This window comes from Osmerus mordax, chromosome 4 (assembly GCF_038355195.1).
Source record: "Osmerus mordax isolate fOsmMor3 chromosome 4, fOsmMor3.pri, whole genome shotgun sequence".
NCBI classification, from domain to species: domain Eukaryota; kingdom Metazoa; phylum Chordata; class Actinopteri; order Osmeriformes; family Osmeridae; genus Osmerus; species Osmerus mordax.
This window is the reverse complement of record NC_090053.1, coordinates 10195468-10212532: the sequence shown is the minus strand read 5'-3', so window position 1 is coordinate 10212532 and position 17065 is coordinate 10195468. Positions and strand designations below refer to the sequence as shown.

Sequence of the window (17065 nt, the reverse complement as noted above, 5' to 3'; positions counted from 1 at the left end):
ATTATGGGTGAGTTACTGTAGGTGTCTGGTGAAAAGTTGTTGTTGAGGTTTCAAATGATTTTATAGGGTAGAGTGACAAGACCATGGATAATAATTCATAGAGGCCTAAAAAGGAGAGGGCCTAAAACAGATAGCTTCTTTGTCTGGGCTTATGGACAATCTTCTGTCAGTTCTGTATTGTATTTGTCTACTACCAATTACTATTAATGTGGCAGTATCCTCACACATTATGCTAGTAACGGAAGAAAGGGAGTGAAGGGAGCTTGTCTTACTTTCAGCTGAGGCAAGGTGTGAATAATACATCTCAAGTGTAGACATGAGAATGGCTCTGTAAGGATAACTAGTCAGTCACCCGTCCCTAGCGAGGTAGATGAGGAGAACCCGAGAAGAACAGATTATCCATTATAATTACAAGTTATATTATTAATACAGTAGGCACTGGTAGAAACATGTATTAATTAATTATTGGGTGAAGTTCATTTGGAGGTAGGATGAAGTTCATTTGGAGGTAGGCTAAGGTGTTATAGAAAGGATTTCGTGCGATTATAGTTTTTTTGCTTTTGTGTATTTCTTCTGCTGCAAAAGAGACAACAAGCGCAAACCACCCGACACCAAGTTTTTGCTGGACCTCTACGGAAGATTGTGCAGCAACACCATGACAGAGTCCTGTTTCTCTTCCGTCCCTCGTGAAGACCTATCACATTACTTCGTCAATATTTAATTCATTGCGCCGTTGACAAGACTCTACTTGTGTCATACAGACAGTAGTGGTTACTCACTGTACAGGTAACGAAGAAAACAGGTCATAACTCCGAATTCCATCCCTTTTACAGAAATTTCGGGACCGAAATTACCAGGTGAAAACAGACTAAACCGGGTGTAAACATGGCGCTGAGAGCTAAGTCGCACGGCGACCTACAAACTCTTTCTTCACCCGGATGGAAGCAATCTATGGACAGCAGACTATATAAGTCATTTTCACTCAGCAACGGTAATGACAATGGAGGAGGAGGGCCGAAGTTTGGGACGGAGGCGTCAAGGGACGGAGCAGAGGAGGGGGTGATTAAGGGCCACTCCAGACCGTTACGGAGGCCTGTGCGGGCAGTTCGACCACTCAGCGCCCTGAGCGCCAGCGGTTCCTTCCTCCAGATCAACCACCTACAAGGGGAGCTGGTGAGGAAGAGGAAGGTGAGCAGTCAGAGATGTGTGTGCTGCACACGCTGGTGTCCCATCCAAATATCAACTCCATTGATAAGTGCGCTGGCAATGTGATTAGTGCTCCAGAAAATATTGATGTCCGGACAAAGCCATTCTTGCCTGTGAAACTCGGCGTCAGGCTAGCGTGCTCTTATTATTTTAGCAATACGATGAACAAAAAAATATGTACAGTCATTGTTTAGTAGGAGCCCAATGTTATAATTCACACACAGGAATGTGAGGATCTAAGGAAAGAGAACAAGTACTTGTCTAATGAGATTCACATGGAAAGAATCATGATGAGGACAGAGAACGAGCTGACCATGAGGAACCTGAGGAACCTCAACCAGGAGCTCCAGGCCCAGGTCAAGGAGGTACGTGTAGAATCAGCCTCTTACCCACTCCACGCCGACCTCTGCTCTTTTGTCACTGAAGCACGTTAACAAAGTATGACCAAATCTCAGTGCAGATAACTATTACTGTCACTGTTGCTGTTTTAAACCCTGTTCAAAGACAACCTGTGATGTGGATTCAGTATAAAATGTCACCTTGAAACTAGAACTACAATCCAGCTGTAATATACACAGTATTATATATACATGTATTACACAGTACATACAATATTATATAATGGGGTTGTGAACCATCAGATCTCAAACATATTGCATGACCTTACCTTCATGTTCCTAACGTAACCACTGTGATCTCTTTAGTTGAAGCAGAAGGTGTATTTTAGCCAACAGAGGGCGACATTGTGCTCCCGGGCCGCAGATGAGGCGGATATGTCTCGGGGTGAAGCAGAGACGAGCCGGGCCCTGGCAGAAGCACGGGCGCTGGGAAGCAATCAGGAAAGGGAGCAGGCACAGGCTGGCATGAACAAGCTCAGTGAGGAACTGCAGCAACTCAAAAAAGAGGTGGTCCCTTAAAAAAAAACACACTCAAACCTTCTCACAAACACACGCATGACCTAACACAGAAATTACCCTACATTTTGGGGTGGTTTACTCTTAAGGGTCAGTTTTAATCATTCCTTCTCGAAGCATAACTGATTAGCATCATTAGGGTAACTGTAGCAGAGCAGCATGTGTAACAGTATACATACTTTGGCTGAGGTCAGTCATGCCTGGTGAGTCAATGGGAGTTCCCTTGAGAGGATATTGTCTCCAATGTAAGTGCTACAGTGCATGTGCAGTATGTCTCCAGTTTCCAGTTTGGGGCTGTTTCAATGGAATATAGAATAGTTGAATTGATTTGAACTGTCCTGGTTGGTGACTTACCGTTTTCCTCCTGCAGCACACAGATGTTCAGCTTCTACTGGCCAAAACGGAAAAGAACTACTTTGAGACCAAGCTGAAACTGGACAGGGTGTCTGGGGAGAAACACACTCTATTGGGGGAAAACCAGAGCTTGGAGGGTGAGAGGAATGAGCTCAGGCACAAGCTGAGACAACTGACTGAAGAGAATGTGAAGATCAAAGAAAAGTAAGGGCATTGTATGTGTGTAACATACACACTGTAAACACATACCCATTGTAGGCCTATATATAGAAAATTGATACAAATTACAACGTTATGTAAATGTAAAAAAATCTGTGCATGTTGAGCAAGTGTTGAAATTGTTCTGTCTAGACCAGTAGGGATCATTTCGTTGGGTGCAAGGTGGTTTTTCTCTTGCCTGCACGGGCAAGTTTTCTGATTTACCAGCTCACCATGACATCGCTCTCGCCGAAATGGGTGTGGGAGCGCAGTCGAGGGTGTCAGTCACAATCCGGAGGCGCAGTGCTAGTTTGGTGTCAATTTAAGCAAAATATTGCACTAGCGTCTCCCTGTGGTCAAACCACCTCTTAGCATAGTCAGGTGTTTGTGTGGTAGTAGATTACCTGGCCTGTAGATTTATCCGAAATCACACACGCCACTTTTTCATGTTATGTTGGCATGGGTTTGTCCTTGGGTTATAGGGTTAAAATGCCCATGGGGATTTTATGTAAACTGACCCCGGTGGTTTAGGCTACTAGAGGTGACATTTATGCGCACTGGGCAACTCGGCCCCTTCCAAACAAGGATATCGGTTTCCTCCTGGGAGAAGCTATGGCCTAACCCCAACTTTGCTGTGCACAGTGATATGTATAGGTTAGGTACCAGATGATATTGAGCAACTATTGTATATCATTTAGTTCATATTATATGAACCTTATTATATATGGGCAAAAGAGGGAATTGTTGGTTTGGATAAGGCTCTCATTGTCAACAGTTTTTTGTATGGAGAAATGTGGTTCTTGTAGCCCAAACGTCCCGGCAAGACACATCCATCAGGGGGGTTTGAAGGCATTTCTGTGTATTGTATTTTCCACTACAAAGAGAAGTAAGCACCAGGAGGCGGGCCTTGACGTCCGAGGAGCAGAGAGAAAGGGCGGAGAGAGCTCAGCTGGAGGCCGACCAGGAGCGCCGTGTGGCCGAGAGGGAGAGGCAGGAGCGCACGGCCGAGTGTCTGGGCTGGAGGGAGAAGCACCAGAACCTGACGGACATCTTCAGAGCTCAGGAGGACCTGAAGTCTCAGCGGCAGAACAAAGCTGTGCGTGGGAACCCTGTTTGACTCTCCTCTGACGCTATGTGTTTATTCACTGCTACAGTATGCCTGCAAAAATAATATATTAGGTAGTTTTGCCACCTATGGTTTACACACTGACTATCATCAAACTTAATATCAAGACTTTCAGATCAGGACTTTCATTTGTATATATTTATTCCTACTTTATTTCTGAGTTTCTATTGTGTTATGTTGTTTTCCCTACAGTGTCAAGCCAATATAAAGAGCTATTTTCTGTGCATGACTGAGAGTGACCAGAGAGTGAAAATTCTGAAAAATCAGGATGGCACTCCAAGGAATTTTACAGTAAGAGAGCTACAATCTACAAATATGAAAACATGAAACAAAATGATCTTTTACAACAAACATCGATAACAAATAATTGCCCTCAGGAAGGGGACCCTGTGTACATCTCCACACCTGAGCCTGGAGTTGAGGATGCCGACAGGAGCCCGTCCAGGTAACCACATTCACATCAAACACCCATACATCCACAACCTCCCCCTCAGATTAAACCTGTCTACAACAGAAGAGATTTCATGAAGAGATTGACCATGAAGAGACTGAAGAGATTTCAGTTGTGTAGGCTTAAACAGTGTATATGAAACCTAGTACTGGTGATTCACCACTGTCGGCTTCCACAGCGTATATGAAACTCTGATTGGGTGTACATTGAAGCCTAGTGATCTCTTTTCGTTTACTCACGGTCAACTTGAAGACATTGACAGAAAACCCTCATGTTTTGTGTGTTTTCTAGGACCATGCTCAGGGTCACTGCCCCACGTGTGGGTAAGGATCAGGGCCCTTCCCACTTCTCAGATCTCGCTCCTATGGCAGGGGACATGCATGAGGCCAGCCCCACACGGAGAGGCAGGAAGGTGGTCGAGTACTTCTGGATACCCACCGATGAGGAATGATGGAATATTATGTCCCTGGTTCGTTAACACTAAAGATACGGAAACTAAATAATGGAACTAACTAAACGAGTTTTTGTAACCCAGTGTCTACCGCTTTCCTTGTTGAACTTGAAATAAAATTGTTTACATGCAAGTCCCGCATGCATGTAAAAAGTGATTCTGTAGAAGGCAAGATATTTGATGTATAAAACATTTGTGCTGTACATCCAAACCAGCAAATGCTTTCTAAAGAATACAGAAACGGCTCAATCTAGTTCCCATCCACCAAATGATGATTCCTTTTTAAGTTTGCATATCAGTTGTCTGTAGCCTATAGGATATGCAGATTTAACAAATAGTCTGGGATCTAAACTGTCAGTGGCCACCTTGACAGAGCAGACTATCCTGCTCTAAGTATTGGACTTTATTGAAAGTTTAGCAATAGAGAACACTGAAATTGAATACAACCGTAGAACATAATGCAAAATGCTTCTTCACAAATACATATATGGCTTTCGAGCACAGGGGAGTGACTGGTCTCGCAGAGCAACAAACCATCGTAAAAAACGTTCAAAAAATCGTCTTTTTGCAAGGGGAAGCTCACCAAAAGAATTTAAACAACAATCATGTCAACTTTAATTCGGCAATTAAAAAAAGACAGGATAAAACTTACTTGGTTACAATTCTGATTTTTTTAAAGTTGCAAACAGAACAAGGTCAAATATCACTCGATATTCAGGAGGATATTATATTCCTAAACCTGCCCCAAGGTACGTTACATCATTGGTAAAGGGTTTAGAAGAGATGTCCAATCATTTCATTTATTTAGGTTCCTTAATTCTAATACTTGATAACTACAAAAGTGGGTCCTACAGAAGGACCTGCAGGTTAGACCAGAATACCAGTCTTGGGCTTGCAATGTTTTTTTTTTTTCACCAAAATAATTCTTAATCTGGGCACAATACACCATCTACTAGGAGGTAGAAACACAGACAACTTAATGGAAACCATTTCGGCAGCACACCAATGATTACAGTTTCTAGGACAATTTAAGATTTATAGGATGAATACTGCGACCACTTATGTTTACCAGAGCGAGTGGGGTTCAATCTCTACTGCCTCGACAGGCCAAATGGGTTCTCCAGGACAATGAATATCAACTGCTCCTCGCTGGCGACGGGCAGTGAAGAGCACTTTGGTTTGGAAAAGAAGATAAGGATGGGTTTTCCAGCAGGCTTACTGTGGAGACTCACCGCATCAGGGCCGCCACTGCTTTCTAGCCACCTTAACACTTCCTTCATGAAAATATGAGCCACTATCCTACCATCTGGATAGCCCTTGTGTACATACTCGAGAAGTGTTCTCTCTCAGGGTGTTAAGACAGCTAATCAACGTTGGGAAAGCCATACTGGAGGATTTAGGAGCTGTGGCAGAACTATATCTACATTGTTACAATGCAAAACGCGGTCTAGCCGGTGTGAACGTCCAGATCCAGCCAATTGGGACAACCAGAGGAAAGGGGGGGAGGGGGGGAACAACCAAAAACATCATCCACTGCCTCTCAGCCTGGTGTAGGGTCTAAGGTGAGGGCGCAGAAAGGGAAGCAACACATCGTGCCCTGGTAAAATACTGTGTTCTCAGCTTGGAGATATTAGCAGCTGAGTGCCGTGCAACAGTGGTTAGGGAGGAGTTTAATTGGGGTGGGGTGGGGGTGGGGGGGGTGGTAGCCTCAGCCTTCAACCTCTTCTTCAGACTCCTCTTCCTCTGCGGTTTCCAGCCAGGTTAGCCACTGGTTGACCTGTCAGGAAGGAAGGGTTGTTGACGAAGAGTGAGGTTACGCGCCTGGAAATGTCAAATTCCTACGAAACGTGATTTTCTTTAACAGTTATTTTTAGGCCTGGGAAAGGCAATACCTGGAATAAAGCTTTTCCTTTTCCAGGGAATTCTTGGGTGATGTCTTCTTTCCACGCGAGGAAGGATTCTTCTTCGATGATCTCCATGTCGTAGAAGTTGACAAAGTAGCGCAGCAGCATGCCTGAAACGCGGGTCGACAGGTTAAAGGCTTTTTCACCAGTTCGCCTTGCATGAAAGCACCTCAGATAAACGTTAACGGCAACATGACAGCGTGTGAACCGAGAGACACGCCCTCAGAGGCTGGGCGGGGGTAGGGCGTGCTCGAGACTCACCTTTGGGGAAGTCGCTGGCGTGGCAGTGCACCTGCAGGGCGTACAGGGCGCTGACCTGCAGCTGGGTGTGGTCGTGCAGGAACTTCTGCAGGACGGGCTTGCAGGCCAGCAGCAGCTGCTTCTCCTGCTCCAGCTGCTCCTTGGGGGGCGCGGCCTGGTCCTCCTCCACCACGCCCAGCTCCTGGGAGATGAACTGCAGGAAGCTGGGTGGGCCAGAGAGAGAGCGATAGAGAGCCCATGAGGAGGTGGTGTTAGCGATGGCGGTCACACAAAACCAAGTAAAATAAACGTGCATGCGTGACTTCCTTCTTTTCAGTACAACTTCCAGTACCATCCCAAGACCTAACGGCAGCTAGATCATCGTTCTCTGGTTAATCCACTAAATGAATGTTTCCCACGAGCATTCAAACGACGCCAGTGTGTGCAGCTACCTGGTCATGAGGATGTTGACAAAGCCCTTGTCGGTGTGGAGTTTGGGGGAGATGTTGTCCTTGATCCACTTGTAGATGGTCTGGGGGGAGGGGTCGGCCTTGATCTGCACCAGGAGCTCCTTCTCCAGCTTCAGCAGGGGGAACAGGAAGCCCAGGCTCTTCTCCTCCAGGATCTCCAGCATGCGGTCCTTGTTCTGATCGATCTCTGGCAGGGGAGCAGAGCAGCGCCGTTACAAAGCAAGCCGGGGAGGAAGCTGTGGTGGACCCCGGATACAACATGCACAACAACACACCATGAAGAGATGGAAGCTTAGCCAAGCTGAAAGGCTAAGGTACCCAACCCGCCATACAGATGTACAGCTGGACGTGAACACGCATGCTCACGCTCAGGTCGCCATGTCAAGAAGTTTCAACACCGGCCTAATTCAACGCCCAGGCAACGAGTGCAAGGTCCGTTCGCCCACGCACCGTCAAGAAAAGGCCAGACATGCAGGTGTTGGGTGAGGGAGGGAGGGCCTACCGGGTAGCATCCTCTGCATGTTGACCGTGCTCTGCTGGAAGACGTCGGCGAGCCAGTCTCGGTCCCGCAGCTTGGCCGCCTGCTGCAGGCAGAGCAGGAAGAGGGGGAAGTGGGTGCCGTTCTCCAGGGGCTGGGCCAGCTCCGCCACGCTCACCAGCTCGGCCAGGACGGCGCGCGCCGCAAACTGGGCCAGGTAGGACTTGACCAGGGGCACGTCCGTCTCGATCTTGGGACACTGGTCCAGCACGGACATCAAGGCCTGGGGGAGGGGGAAACTGAGTTACGCGGTCCGGTCCAAAGGGAAACCGTGGAACACTTAGACTTGAAAGCCACTTAGGCATGGGGAATCAGGGCAACTTGGGCAGCTGATCGCATTCATGTGGACACGTCTACGTTCATTGGCAAAAAAAAGTGCGTGTGCGCGCATGTACAATACCAGCATAAAGTTGTCTCCGGTGATGAGGCCCTCGGAGCGGAGCGTGTGGATGAGGGTGCTGGAGTGCTCCTTGTCCTCGTCCGGGCGGTCCAGGGAGCACACGATCACCTTGCTCAGCATCTCCGCCAAGAAGTTCTTGGGCGCCTTCATCTCCCGAATGCTGCTGAGCGCCTCCGCCAGGTTCTTGCTGTTCAAGTACTCCGTCACAATCGTTTCCTGAGGGAGGGGGGAAGGTTTTAGGAATTAGATGCATAAATCCAACAGCATTTAGGATTAGAGAGGGGGGAAATATGTGCACCGATACTCTTACAAATGTATGTGATTTATATAGATCATTTAGAGGAGGGGTTCAAGCTGGGAGCCTGGAGGCCGGTGAGGAACGTACCGTCATCTTCAACAGCTCCTCCCTGGCAGGTGGGGGTTTCTTGCAGATCTTCTGAGGCTTCTCCTGGATGTGCGGCGGGTTGATTTTAAGGCCGAGCTGTGGAGACTGAGGGGAGAGACAAGAGTCGGCACGTGTACACGACCGGGCTCAGACCGTACCTCCACGCGAGTGGGCCCAGTCATGTGTGTGTGTGTGTGGGGGGGGGGGGTTAAAGGGGCCTGTACCTGTCCCAGTGGGGGGGTCTGGGTGCGGGGGGGCTGGTTGCCGTGGGGGTTCATGGTGGGGTTCTGGGGCTGGAGTTTGGGCGCCTGGTTCTTGTTGAGGAGGAACGACTGCGCCGGCCTCAGGCTGATCTGTTGGGGTGTGCCCAGTGGGAAAACACCGCAAACCATTAGGATATAGAAAACACCAACATGTGCCCCACACATCCACGTTGGATCAACGGTCCTCATGCCCTCATATCTCATAATCGCAGTCAACGGACCAGTAGCCAGTTGGGAGGGAATAAGCAGAGGAGGAGAGGCTAGGAGAGAGAGGGGACGAGGAGAAGACTGAGAAGGAGGGAGGAAGGAAAAGAGAGACACACAGAGAGAGAGAGAGAGAGAGAGAGAGAGAGAGAGAACTGGCAAGCCGGTTGGACTCCTCAGAATAACGCGTCTTTTCATAATCACCGGGCATGAGTCATGCTTTCTTTCAGCAGCAACAACAACAAACAAACAGGCTACATTCAGCCGCCTGGCGCTGGATTTTCCGCAGGGGCCACCCACCTCGTCCAAGTTGAGTTGACCTTTCTTGCTGAACCGAGGGGTCATGTCCTTGGACTGGACCGGCTGTTGAGCCTGGTGGTTTTGGTTCTGGTTGAGGAAATGCTGATTCTGCACCTGTGACGGAGAGGAAGGGCACACAATCAATACGCGGGTCAATTCACCGCGGATATAAGGACAGGCAGCAGCTCATTGGCTGAAGCGGCGTTAGCCCGAGAAGAGAAGGGGAACGAGGGGTGACCTGGCTGGGCTTGATGAAGAGCTTGGCCCCCATGTCGAACTGAGACGGGGGCTGGGGGGCATTGTGGCCCCCGTGGCCCCCGTGGCCGTTGAAGAGAGGGTTGGAGCGATGGCGTCCCATTGTGGGTGAGAACCGGTCCTGAATGACACCAGGGCCCGTCCCTATCCCTCCACCTGACCAACACAGAGGTGGCAGGGATTAGTAAAGGCAGAAAAAAAAAAATATATGTATATATATATCTTTTTTTAAATATATATATATAAAAAAACTGAACACATTTAAATATGAATAATCATAAAAATCTAAACAGCCTTCATTGGCCTTGCATTTGCCTCGGCAGGGAGTCATAAAAAGACTTCAAAAAGAATCCCCGCATGGCAACCGGGAGATGAAGACGAGCTATAGACGCACAGATCAGGTCTTCAGAGTGAATCCCAACACACGACCAACCTGGCATCTGTCCAAACATGTCAGCAAGCCCCCCGGGTGTCTCCCTGTCCAGCTTCATGCGGTTGGGCATGAAGGAGCCTTCCATAAATAATTCCATCCTCATCCCCTGAGCCATGCCCGCAGGGATGAACACACCCAAATCCTGCAGGGGATGAAACGAGGACATGCAACCGGATGAGTTCATTTGGGACACTGCGTAACACTGAGTAACCGCGGCGAGGTTTAAAAGCACAACAACAAATATAGGGCGGTAGTGTTCTGGGGTAAGGAGATATGGTGCATGCTTACATGCGGCAAAGTATACACACAGAACATAAACATTGTGTTTAGTAGTGTATGCATCAGATCAACTGAATTATCGCTGCCGCTGAAAGGATGAATAACATTACTAACAACAAAAGACAAAAAAAAAAAAAAAAAAAGAAGAAGCTAACTCCTAAAGAGCAATTTGTCTGGCAGGCTCCTTCCGTGTCACCTTGACGGCATCCTGACGGATCTGATTGATCGTCTTTGGGCCGTTGTCGATGAAGGCCTTGCGGGGGATCCAGTTGTTGTCTCGCAGCTCCACTGTGTCCTGGAGCAGGAAGCGGATCCTGGCAGGCAGCTCCTTGTTGCTCATTAACGACTTCATCCGGCCAAAGTACTGATCCATTAGAGACTGGGGGGGGGGCAGGATGGATTAGTCAGGAACCACTGTACCTATACTCAGCACATGTATAATGTCACTATCGACAGAACACAAAGTTGTACAAAGCCGCGGTGGGCAGGGTTTTGAACCCAGATGGCGGATAGTTGAAAGCTTACTCCCCCCCCCCCCTGTTCTTTCTTTGTATACATGATTTGTGTAACCGTCCATGTCAAACCTATACAACTAACGCCCTCAGCTTTGCTTTAGAACTAACATGTATGAAAACAACCAAGCGTGGTTAGAGTCTGGCTCGAGACAGACTACGACGGCAGCTATGTGGCTCCTCTCCTAGCTCTTATGACATCTTTGGCCTCACAGGCTAGAGGGAGGGGGCCAGCGCCCAGCCCCTGGGAGGGCGAGGAGGAGGGATGGAGGAGACGGGACTCACCCTGGCTTTCTCATGGTCAAGTCGAGGCCCCACCGTTCGCATTATCTGACAGAGGCACTCCAGATCCTCGCCCATGTCCTTGAGTTGGACCCTCTTCTTTTTTTCCAAGAGCTGCAGAGGGGCAGAGTAAACAAGCTGGTAAGACTCAAAACAGGACTCTGCCCTCAACGGGGGCCAAATTACTCCCCCCCCCCCAAAAAAAAATAACACTTCTGCATCTAAGCAGACTTCACCCGACCCCTTCGAGGAGGGGGGGAGGGGGACTCGTGGCTAAAGGGGGGGGGGGGGACGTACTGTTTTGATGCACTTATGAAGGATAGACTCGTGTATGAGGTCGAGTTTGCCGAGTTCCCCGATGAATTTGATGTTGCCAAGCATCTTGCTCTTGGCGATACACCGCTGCTCCTCCTCCTCGGTGGTGAGGGGGCCGTCATGCTTGTCGTAGACTGGAGGGGAAAGCGGGCGAGAGGGGACAGTGTGTTGGGCACGGGCGGTAGGCAACAGTGTGACTGGGAAGATATTTCAAGAGAGAGAGAGAGAGAGAGAGACCGCGCATGTGCTGTGGTTTGGGAACAACTCACTTTCGACGTTTCTTGTGCGGTTTTCAAATTCATCTTGGAGCTTGGAAATAAGCAGTCTTCTGAAGGTCTACAAAAGAAGAAAACCATGACAACATTGAAACTTCAGATCAACACGGTAACACCGCCCTTAACAAAAATGTCATAGGAGGAAAATATTCATGGGCAAATGTCCAATGCATGTAGATTTTTTAAGTATACAATGCAGGCGTCAACAGGGGCAGCCTTATTAAACCAGGCCAGTGCATAACCGTAGCGTGACTGGGCACTTACTGTGCTCTGCTTTTGGGATGTTTGGATGTCCGGTGGAGGGCCATCAAAGTTTGGTGCGTCCTCTGCCAAGCGCAGACATAGCTGGGCATAGAGCGAGCTATACTTTGGCTCTTCTAGGGCCTTGTCTACAATCTAGACCCAGGAGATGAGTTGATGAGGGAGAATAACGACAACAGCGGTCAGAAACAGGCATGGAGTAAGGCTGTGTGTGATCTGACCCGAGTGCCTGGAATATTCTCACTGAATTGACTTGGTTTCATGGGACATGGAGGTGAACTCACCAGCAAGATGACTCCTTTAAGGACGAGCTTTGAATCAACGCCCACGTTCAGGAGCTCGAGGCATAGCTTGTCAAACTTCTCAGGTGTGAGCTTGTTGAGTATGCTGCAGAGACAGTGGAAGTGGGAGAGGGGGGATTGCAACGGCCAGACATGTTGAGAGTTCCCTCGTCCCGAGGATTGCGAAAGCAACAGTCGCTTGCTTTCACAATCAGAAATTCAAACAGTTCCCAAAAAATTAAATTAAAATAGAACGGGAGTGGCTAATGGCTGCACGTGATGAAACGAGCCAGCCCTGATACATACCCTCTCACTTTCCTGAAGATGGCATCGTGGCGCTCTTTATCGTTGCTGGAGTTGGCATCTCGTCTAGTGCTTCGTGAAGGAACCCATTTCTGAACGCTTTGCCCTGGGGTTTTCCCCAGGAACTCGCTGTTGAGACAAGAGAGGAGAGAGCCTAAGCCACGGCTGTCTAATGAAGGTCACATGGCCCTGGTAAAGCACACACGCAGACACAAGCGCAGAGGGGAACTGGGTCGAAGCAACAACAGAAACCTCAGTCGGGAACCCAAAACAAAGAATCACATGATCGAGCCTGTACCCCCTGTCAAAATGGCCACCTTTTTAATACTGTAGTCTCCAAAAAGACAGCCGAGTGAAACACCAAATGTCACTAAATATTTCCCCGCTTTAATATTCCTATACAATATGACACTTCAAGACCACCCTAGCATCCTAGCCAAGGGGTGCCCGGTGTGTTGTTTTCTGGGGGATGCTACGGTAACAAACCTGTTGCCGACAGTCTTGGGATGGTGCTGAGGTGCACTCCTAACACCTCCTCCCCCCGAAGAAGCACTTTGTGAAAACAAAGTGAGAAACATCAGTCAACAGTGAAATAGTCATGTTTTTTTATTTTTTTATTATCAGATACTTGTACACATTATCTGGCCCTTTGTATCCCTTAATGTCCCCTCTCCCTGTCACAGAAAGCACAGCTCTGTTGGCTAAATGTCATCCTTATGAACAACTGCACGGCTACGCTAAACACCCCTGGAACGTTCCAATCAAGAGCAGTCTAGCTACTTATTTAGCCTGGACCTGATCCCAGTCCTGTGATTGGTGAATAGCGTACACAAGCGTTCATCATTAGATAAACAATTCTGCTAGCCAGCTTACATCCTGTGTGCTATTCCAAAACTGCGCAGCCTCCCATCCTGCCGCGAGGCCGTTCACATGGGTGTCCACGGCTGCATGACTCAACAAGAACAGCGATGTGGGACGCTGCGTGGCAACACTGGCCCCCGGGGGACACCTCAACACATCGCTGTAACCTCTCATCTACAGTTCCAAATACAGTTACTATGGAGACCATCGGGACAACGGGCAAAAGGGCATGTGCCAGTCACGCAGACATGGCCGGGGCCTAACCAAATTGCACGGAGCTGAGATGATATGGGACACAAATACTGCTATAACCTGGGAAGAACCATCAAGAAGTCAGCATTACATTGTAACATTTTGGGAGCATGAAAAGAAAACCCACTTTGTCTGGTTTTCTCTTTGCTGTAGCCATTGATCCTGTTGCATAATATCCACGGTCTTAATCTTGTTGGAGAGCAAGTACATACGTTACTAAATCACATATTTCAAAGAACATGGTGGGGTGCAGCCTGTTATCCCACATAACAACATGTTGTAGAGGTGCTACTGAACATACACAGATCATACTGGCTGACAATGCCTAGTTAGGTAACAAGTTGTGTTTCCCTTCACCATAAACCAGCTTGAGTGACAATTAGAACACCCAGAATGACTAAAGAGGGGAAATAACTGGACAGTGTCTCTGAATATTCATGCATAGACCTTGCTCTTGTTCACATCCATGTATCTGTCAATTGTTTTCTGGGCTGCAGCTGCCGGCTGGACAGTGCTCACATTCAGCAGTGGGTGGCTCATTGCAGTAAGTCCACATCTATTAATGCAGCAGTAGCCCTGACAGCAGCACAGACACTTAGTAAAACAATGGTGCGGAGGGCAAGTCTTGGGGCATTACATGGTGGCACAACACACCACGGTAGTATTCTTTCCATTGGGATCCTTTCAAAACACTTGTTTCTTATTACTGGAAACCAATTTGCCCATCACTAAACACATACTTGGTATAATCCTGTGTGCTGTAAATGTGAATTGCTTGGGTACTGAAGAGCTATGAATTACCATGAACACTGGCATGACCCAGAGAATTTTAGGAAATTATTTGTGGGGTAACAAAGTAGATAGAGCCACTGTGGCATTTAACCAAAGTAACATGGTGTGGTGAATCTAAGTGCAGCTTCTAATATTATATATTTACTGTTGGTTGGCTACGTTATGAAAAAAAGCCATTACTGCACAAAACAAAAGCACTGTGGGGGAAGGTGACAAAAGACTACAAATTATAGTGTTAGTGTGGGCTACAGGGTGAATATAGCTACCTGAAACGAGAAGCGCCCCCTTCTGCAATCACACTCTCCACTTTGGCGGCTTGACAACGAAGAATCTTCAAAGGAATAATAATAATAGGGAGGGGTGGGGGAAAACGGTGCTGTAAAAAAAAAAAAAAAAAAATCACTTGGTTAGCAGTAGACGGGATAGTCTATGTAGCAAATGAACGTGACGATGACAATGCCAATTCTTTATTAAGGACATTAGAATGACTTACAGACAATTAGGCTACTAGCACGACGTCAAGAAGCGTTATATTGTCAACTCACATGGTTTTAATATAATTACCATCTTGTCAGACAGGCTAACAATGAATTTTAGGTGGAATTAGCTAGCCTAGCACAGCTAACATAGCTAATTTCCTTAGCACGACAAAATAGGAAACAAGCGCATCAACCAGTTACCTAAAGTTAACGTTACCCAACATAGTCACAAATAAAGTATATTAGTCACGGATTTTTTATTGGCCAGCATTAGCCTTTGCACAGGCAAGGTTAGTCGGATATACAACAAAGTAAAACCAACTTTGTTAGCTACCTCGCTCTAGCCTAAATGCGTGTATTCCCCGTGGTTTATTGGGAATGGGTTGGTGGCGCATTGATTAGCATCAGCTTACTGTAGTTTTTTATTTGATAAGACTAGTCTGGTAGTATACATCACTAATATAACTCGTTTTATTTTTACGTACAATACTTTTACGATAAACAACTACCAGGCTACTAGCTCTATAGACTGAAGTGTCTCGACTACAAAGTAGCATTTTAGTTTACCACGTTAGCTTTAGCTTTGCTATATCTACTTGCTAGTTAGCTAACTAAGCTACAAAGCTATCAGCAGCTTCGATAGTTGTGGTTGTTCAGGTTTTTTCTAGCAGTAGCTACAGTAGCTCTTTAGACTATTGTAGTTACAGTCATTAAAGTAACTCCAAAAACAAAAGATAGCTATATGTATTCCGAACAAATACATAATACCTGCTAAGTAAACTTAAAACATGATCACGACGCCATTTTCTACAATAGGTAGATTAGCTAGCAAAGAGTGGAGATAGTTAGCTTGCGTGGTGGCTAGCCTAGCTAGCACTAGTCTAGCATGCCATCGGTTTGGTAGTAGCTCTAGCATTAAGGAAGACGTTGTTCGTAGCCATTTTGGAGAAACCGGTAAGATTTTGGAGGTAATGATCCTACCTTAACAAAACAACCCCAGTTTTCTACTGTTTGGTTTCCAAAGACGAAAAACGAAAATGTGTTATTATTAAATCGAGTTTAGTCCTTAATCTGTAACAGAAGACAACTGTCCGGTCCGGCCAGTTTGGAAGACCTAAAATCAGTCTCGTCTATCTGCACCGCGTCACACCCACGTCACAACAGATTGTCACGTAATTTGTTGCTATGACTTCCTTAGCGAATCACAATACAGTAACATTTTAAAGTAATAAAATCAAAAATTAAATCAAACATCAGAGCACTTTGTATCAAACGCTAGGCTATATATAAACCTAAGACCTCCTAGGTATAGACAATTGGTTCTCAACTGGTCTAACAGGACCCACAGTTGTTCTTGGTCATTAAGTCACGACCCAAAAGTAATTTCCGAACCATTATAATTTATTTCACAAAACGATGCGCTGTAATTCACAATTTCTATATGTACTATTCAAACAAAAATGTTTGTTCAAGGTGTGAGCCTACGCACCTTTCAAAATAAAAGCGCACCATCGGATGTTCGGTAATTTATACAAAATAAAAGTTCGCAAGCAAGTCTTAATTGACGTAGTCTATGAAAATATAATAATAGTCAGACCGATTATCTGATTTTGACTCAAACATAATTGGCCCCTGTTCATGGAAATTGCCCCAGGCTACTAGTGCTATCTGTTGCGAAAGTAGGCTAAGTCTAAAAGCTGCATACAATCAACAGTCTCTTCCTATGGGCTCAAAACGACGCCAGAATGCGTGTAGGACAATCCATATGTAAAGCCGTTTCCACAAATCGCTCTTGACGGATAAAACTAACAATAAAAATAGGTTTCCTTCTACCAGAGGAATCCTAATAATGGTGAAGGGGAAATCGTGTTGTAGATAACATAGCATTGGCTAGGCCTAGACGCAGATATTTTTGTTTGCCTTTTTCTGTGTTGACATGAAAGGCCATTCTACATTATTGCTTCATTTTCATCTTTGCAAAACATTGTCTTGGAGATACATTTTTACTACCCTCTACACAGTCATCCATAGGTGGCAGTATAACACAATGAAGTGAAATCACTTTTACTTTTATTTTATGT

At 46.7% G+C, this 17065-nt stretch overlaps 2 protein-coding genes across 3 annotated transcripts; one reads left to right on the top strand and one right to left on the bottom strand.

The window, feature by feature from the left end:
- Window positions 1-1516: 1516 nt before the first annotated feature.
- On the top strand, window positions 1517-4788 carry LOC136941708 (trichohyalin). Its single transcript, XM_067234265.1, has 7 exons — window positions 1517-1571; window positions 1911-2111; window positions 2491-2678; window positions 3555-3768; window positions 3991-4089; window positions 4176-4243; window positions 4541-4788. The coding sequence occupies exons 1-7, from the start codon at window positions 1521-1523 to the stop codon at window positions 4698-4700; spliced, it is 981 nt and encodes a 326-aa protein (XP_067090366.1). The 5' UTR covers window positions 1517-1520; the 3' UTR covers window positions 4701-4788.
- A 503-nt stretch (window positions 4789-5291) lies between these two features.
- On the bottom strand, window positions 5292-16127 carry eif4g2b (eukaryotic translation initiation factor 4, gamma 2b). 2 transcript variants are annotated; one of them, XM_067234263.1, is made up of 22 exons: window positions 15966-16127; window positions 14772-14881; window positions 13841-13902; window positions 13087-13152; window positions 12604-12729; window positions 12301-12403; window positions 12020-12151; window positions 11750-11816; window positions 11463-11614; window positions 11169-11279; window positions 10568-10750; window positions 10093-10234; window positions 9643-9815; window positions 9405-9518; window positions 8862-8990; window positions 8638-8742; window positions 8253-8468; window positions 7817-8075; window positions 7297-7501; window positions 6866-7068; window positions 6593-6714; window positions 5292-6477 (listed from the first exon to the last, which is right to left on the bottom strand). In XM_067234263.1, the coding sequence occupies exons 3-22, from the start codon at window positions 13882-13884 to the stop codon at window positions 6409-6411; spliced, it is 2721 nt and encodes a 906-aa protein (XP_067090364.1). In that variant the 5' UTR covers window positions 13885-13902; window positions 14772-14881; window positions 15966-16127; the 3' UTR covers window positions 5292-6408. The 2 variants fall into 2 exon arrangements, with proteins under 2 accessions (XP_067090364.1, XP_067090365.1); XM_067234264.1 differs by lacking the exons at window positions 13087-13152; window positions 13841-13902; window positions 15966-16127.
- Window positions 16128-17065: the final 938 nt, after the last annotated feature.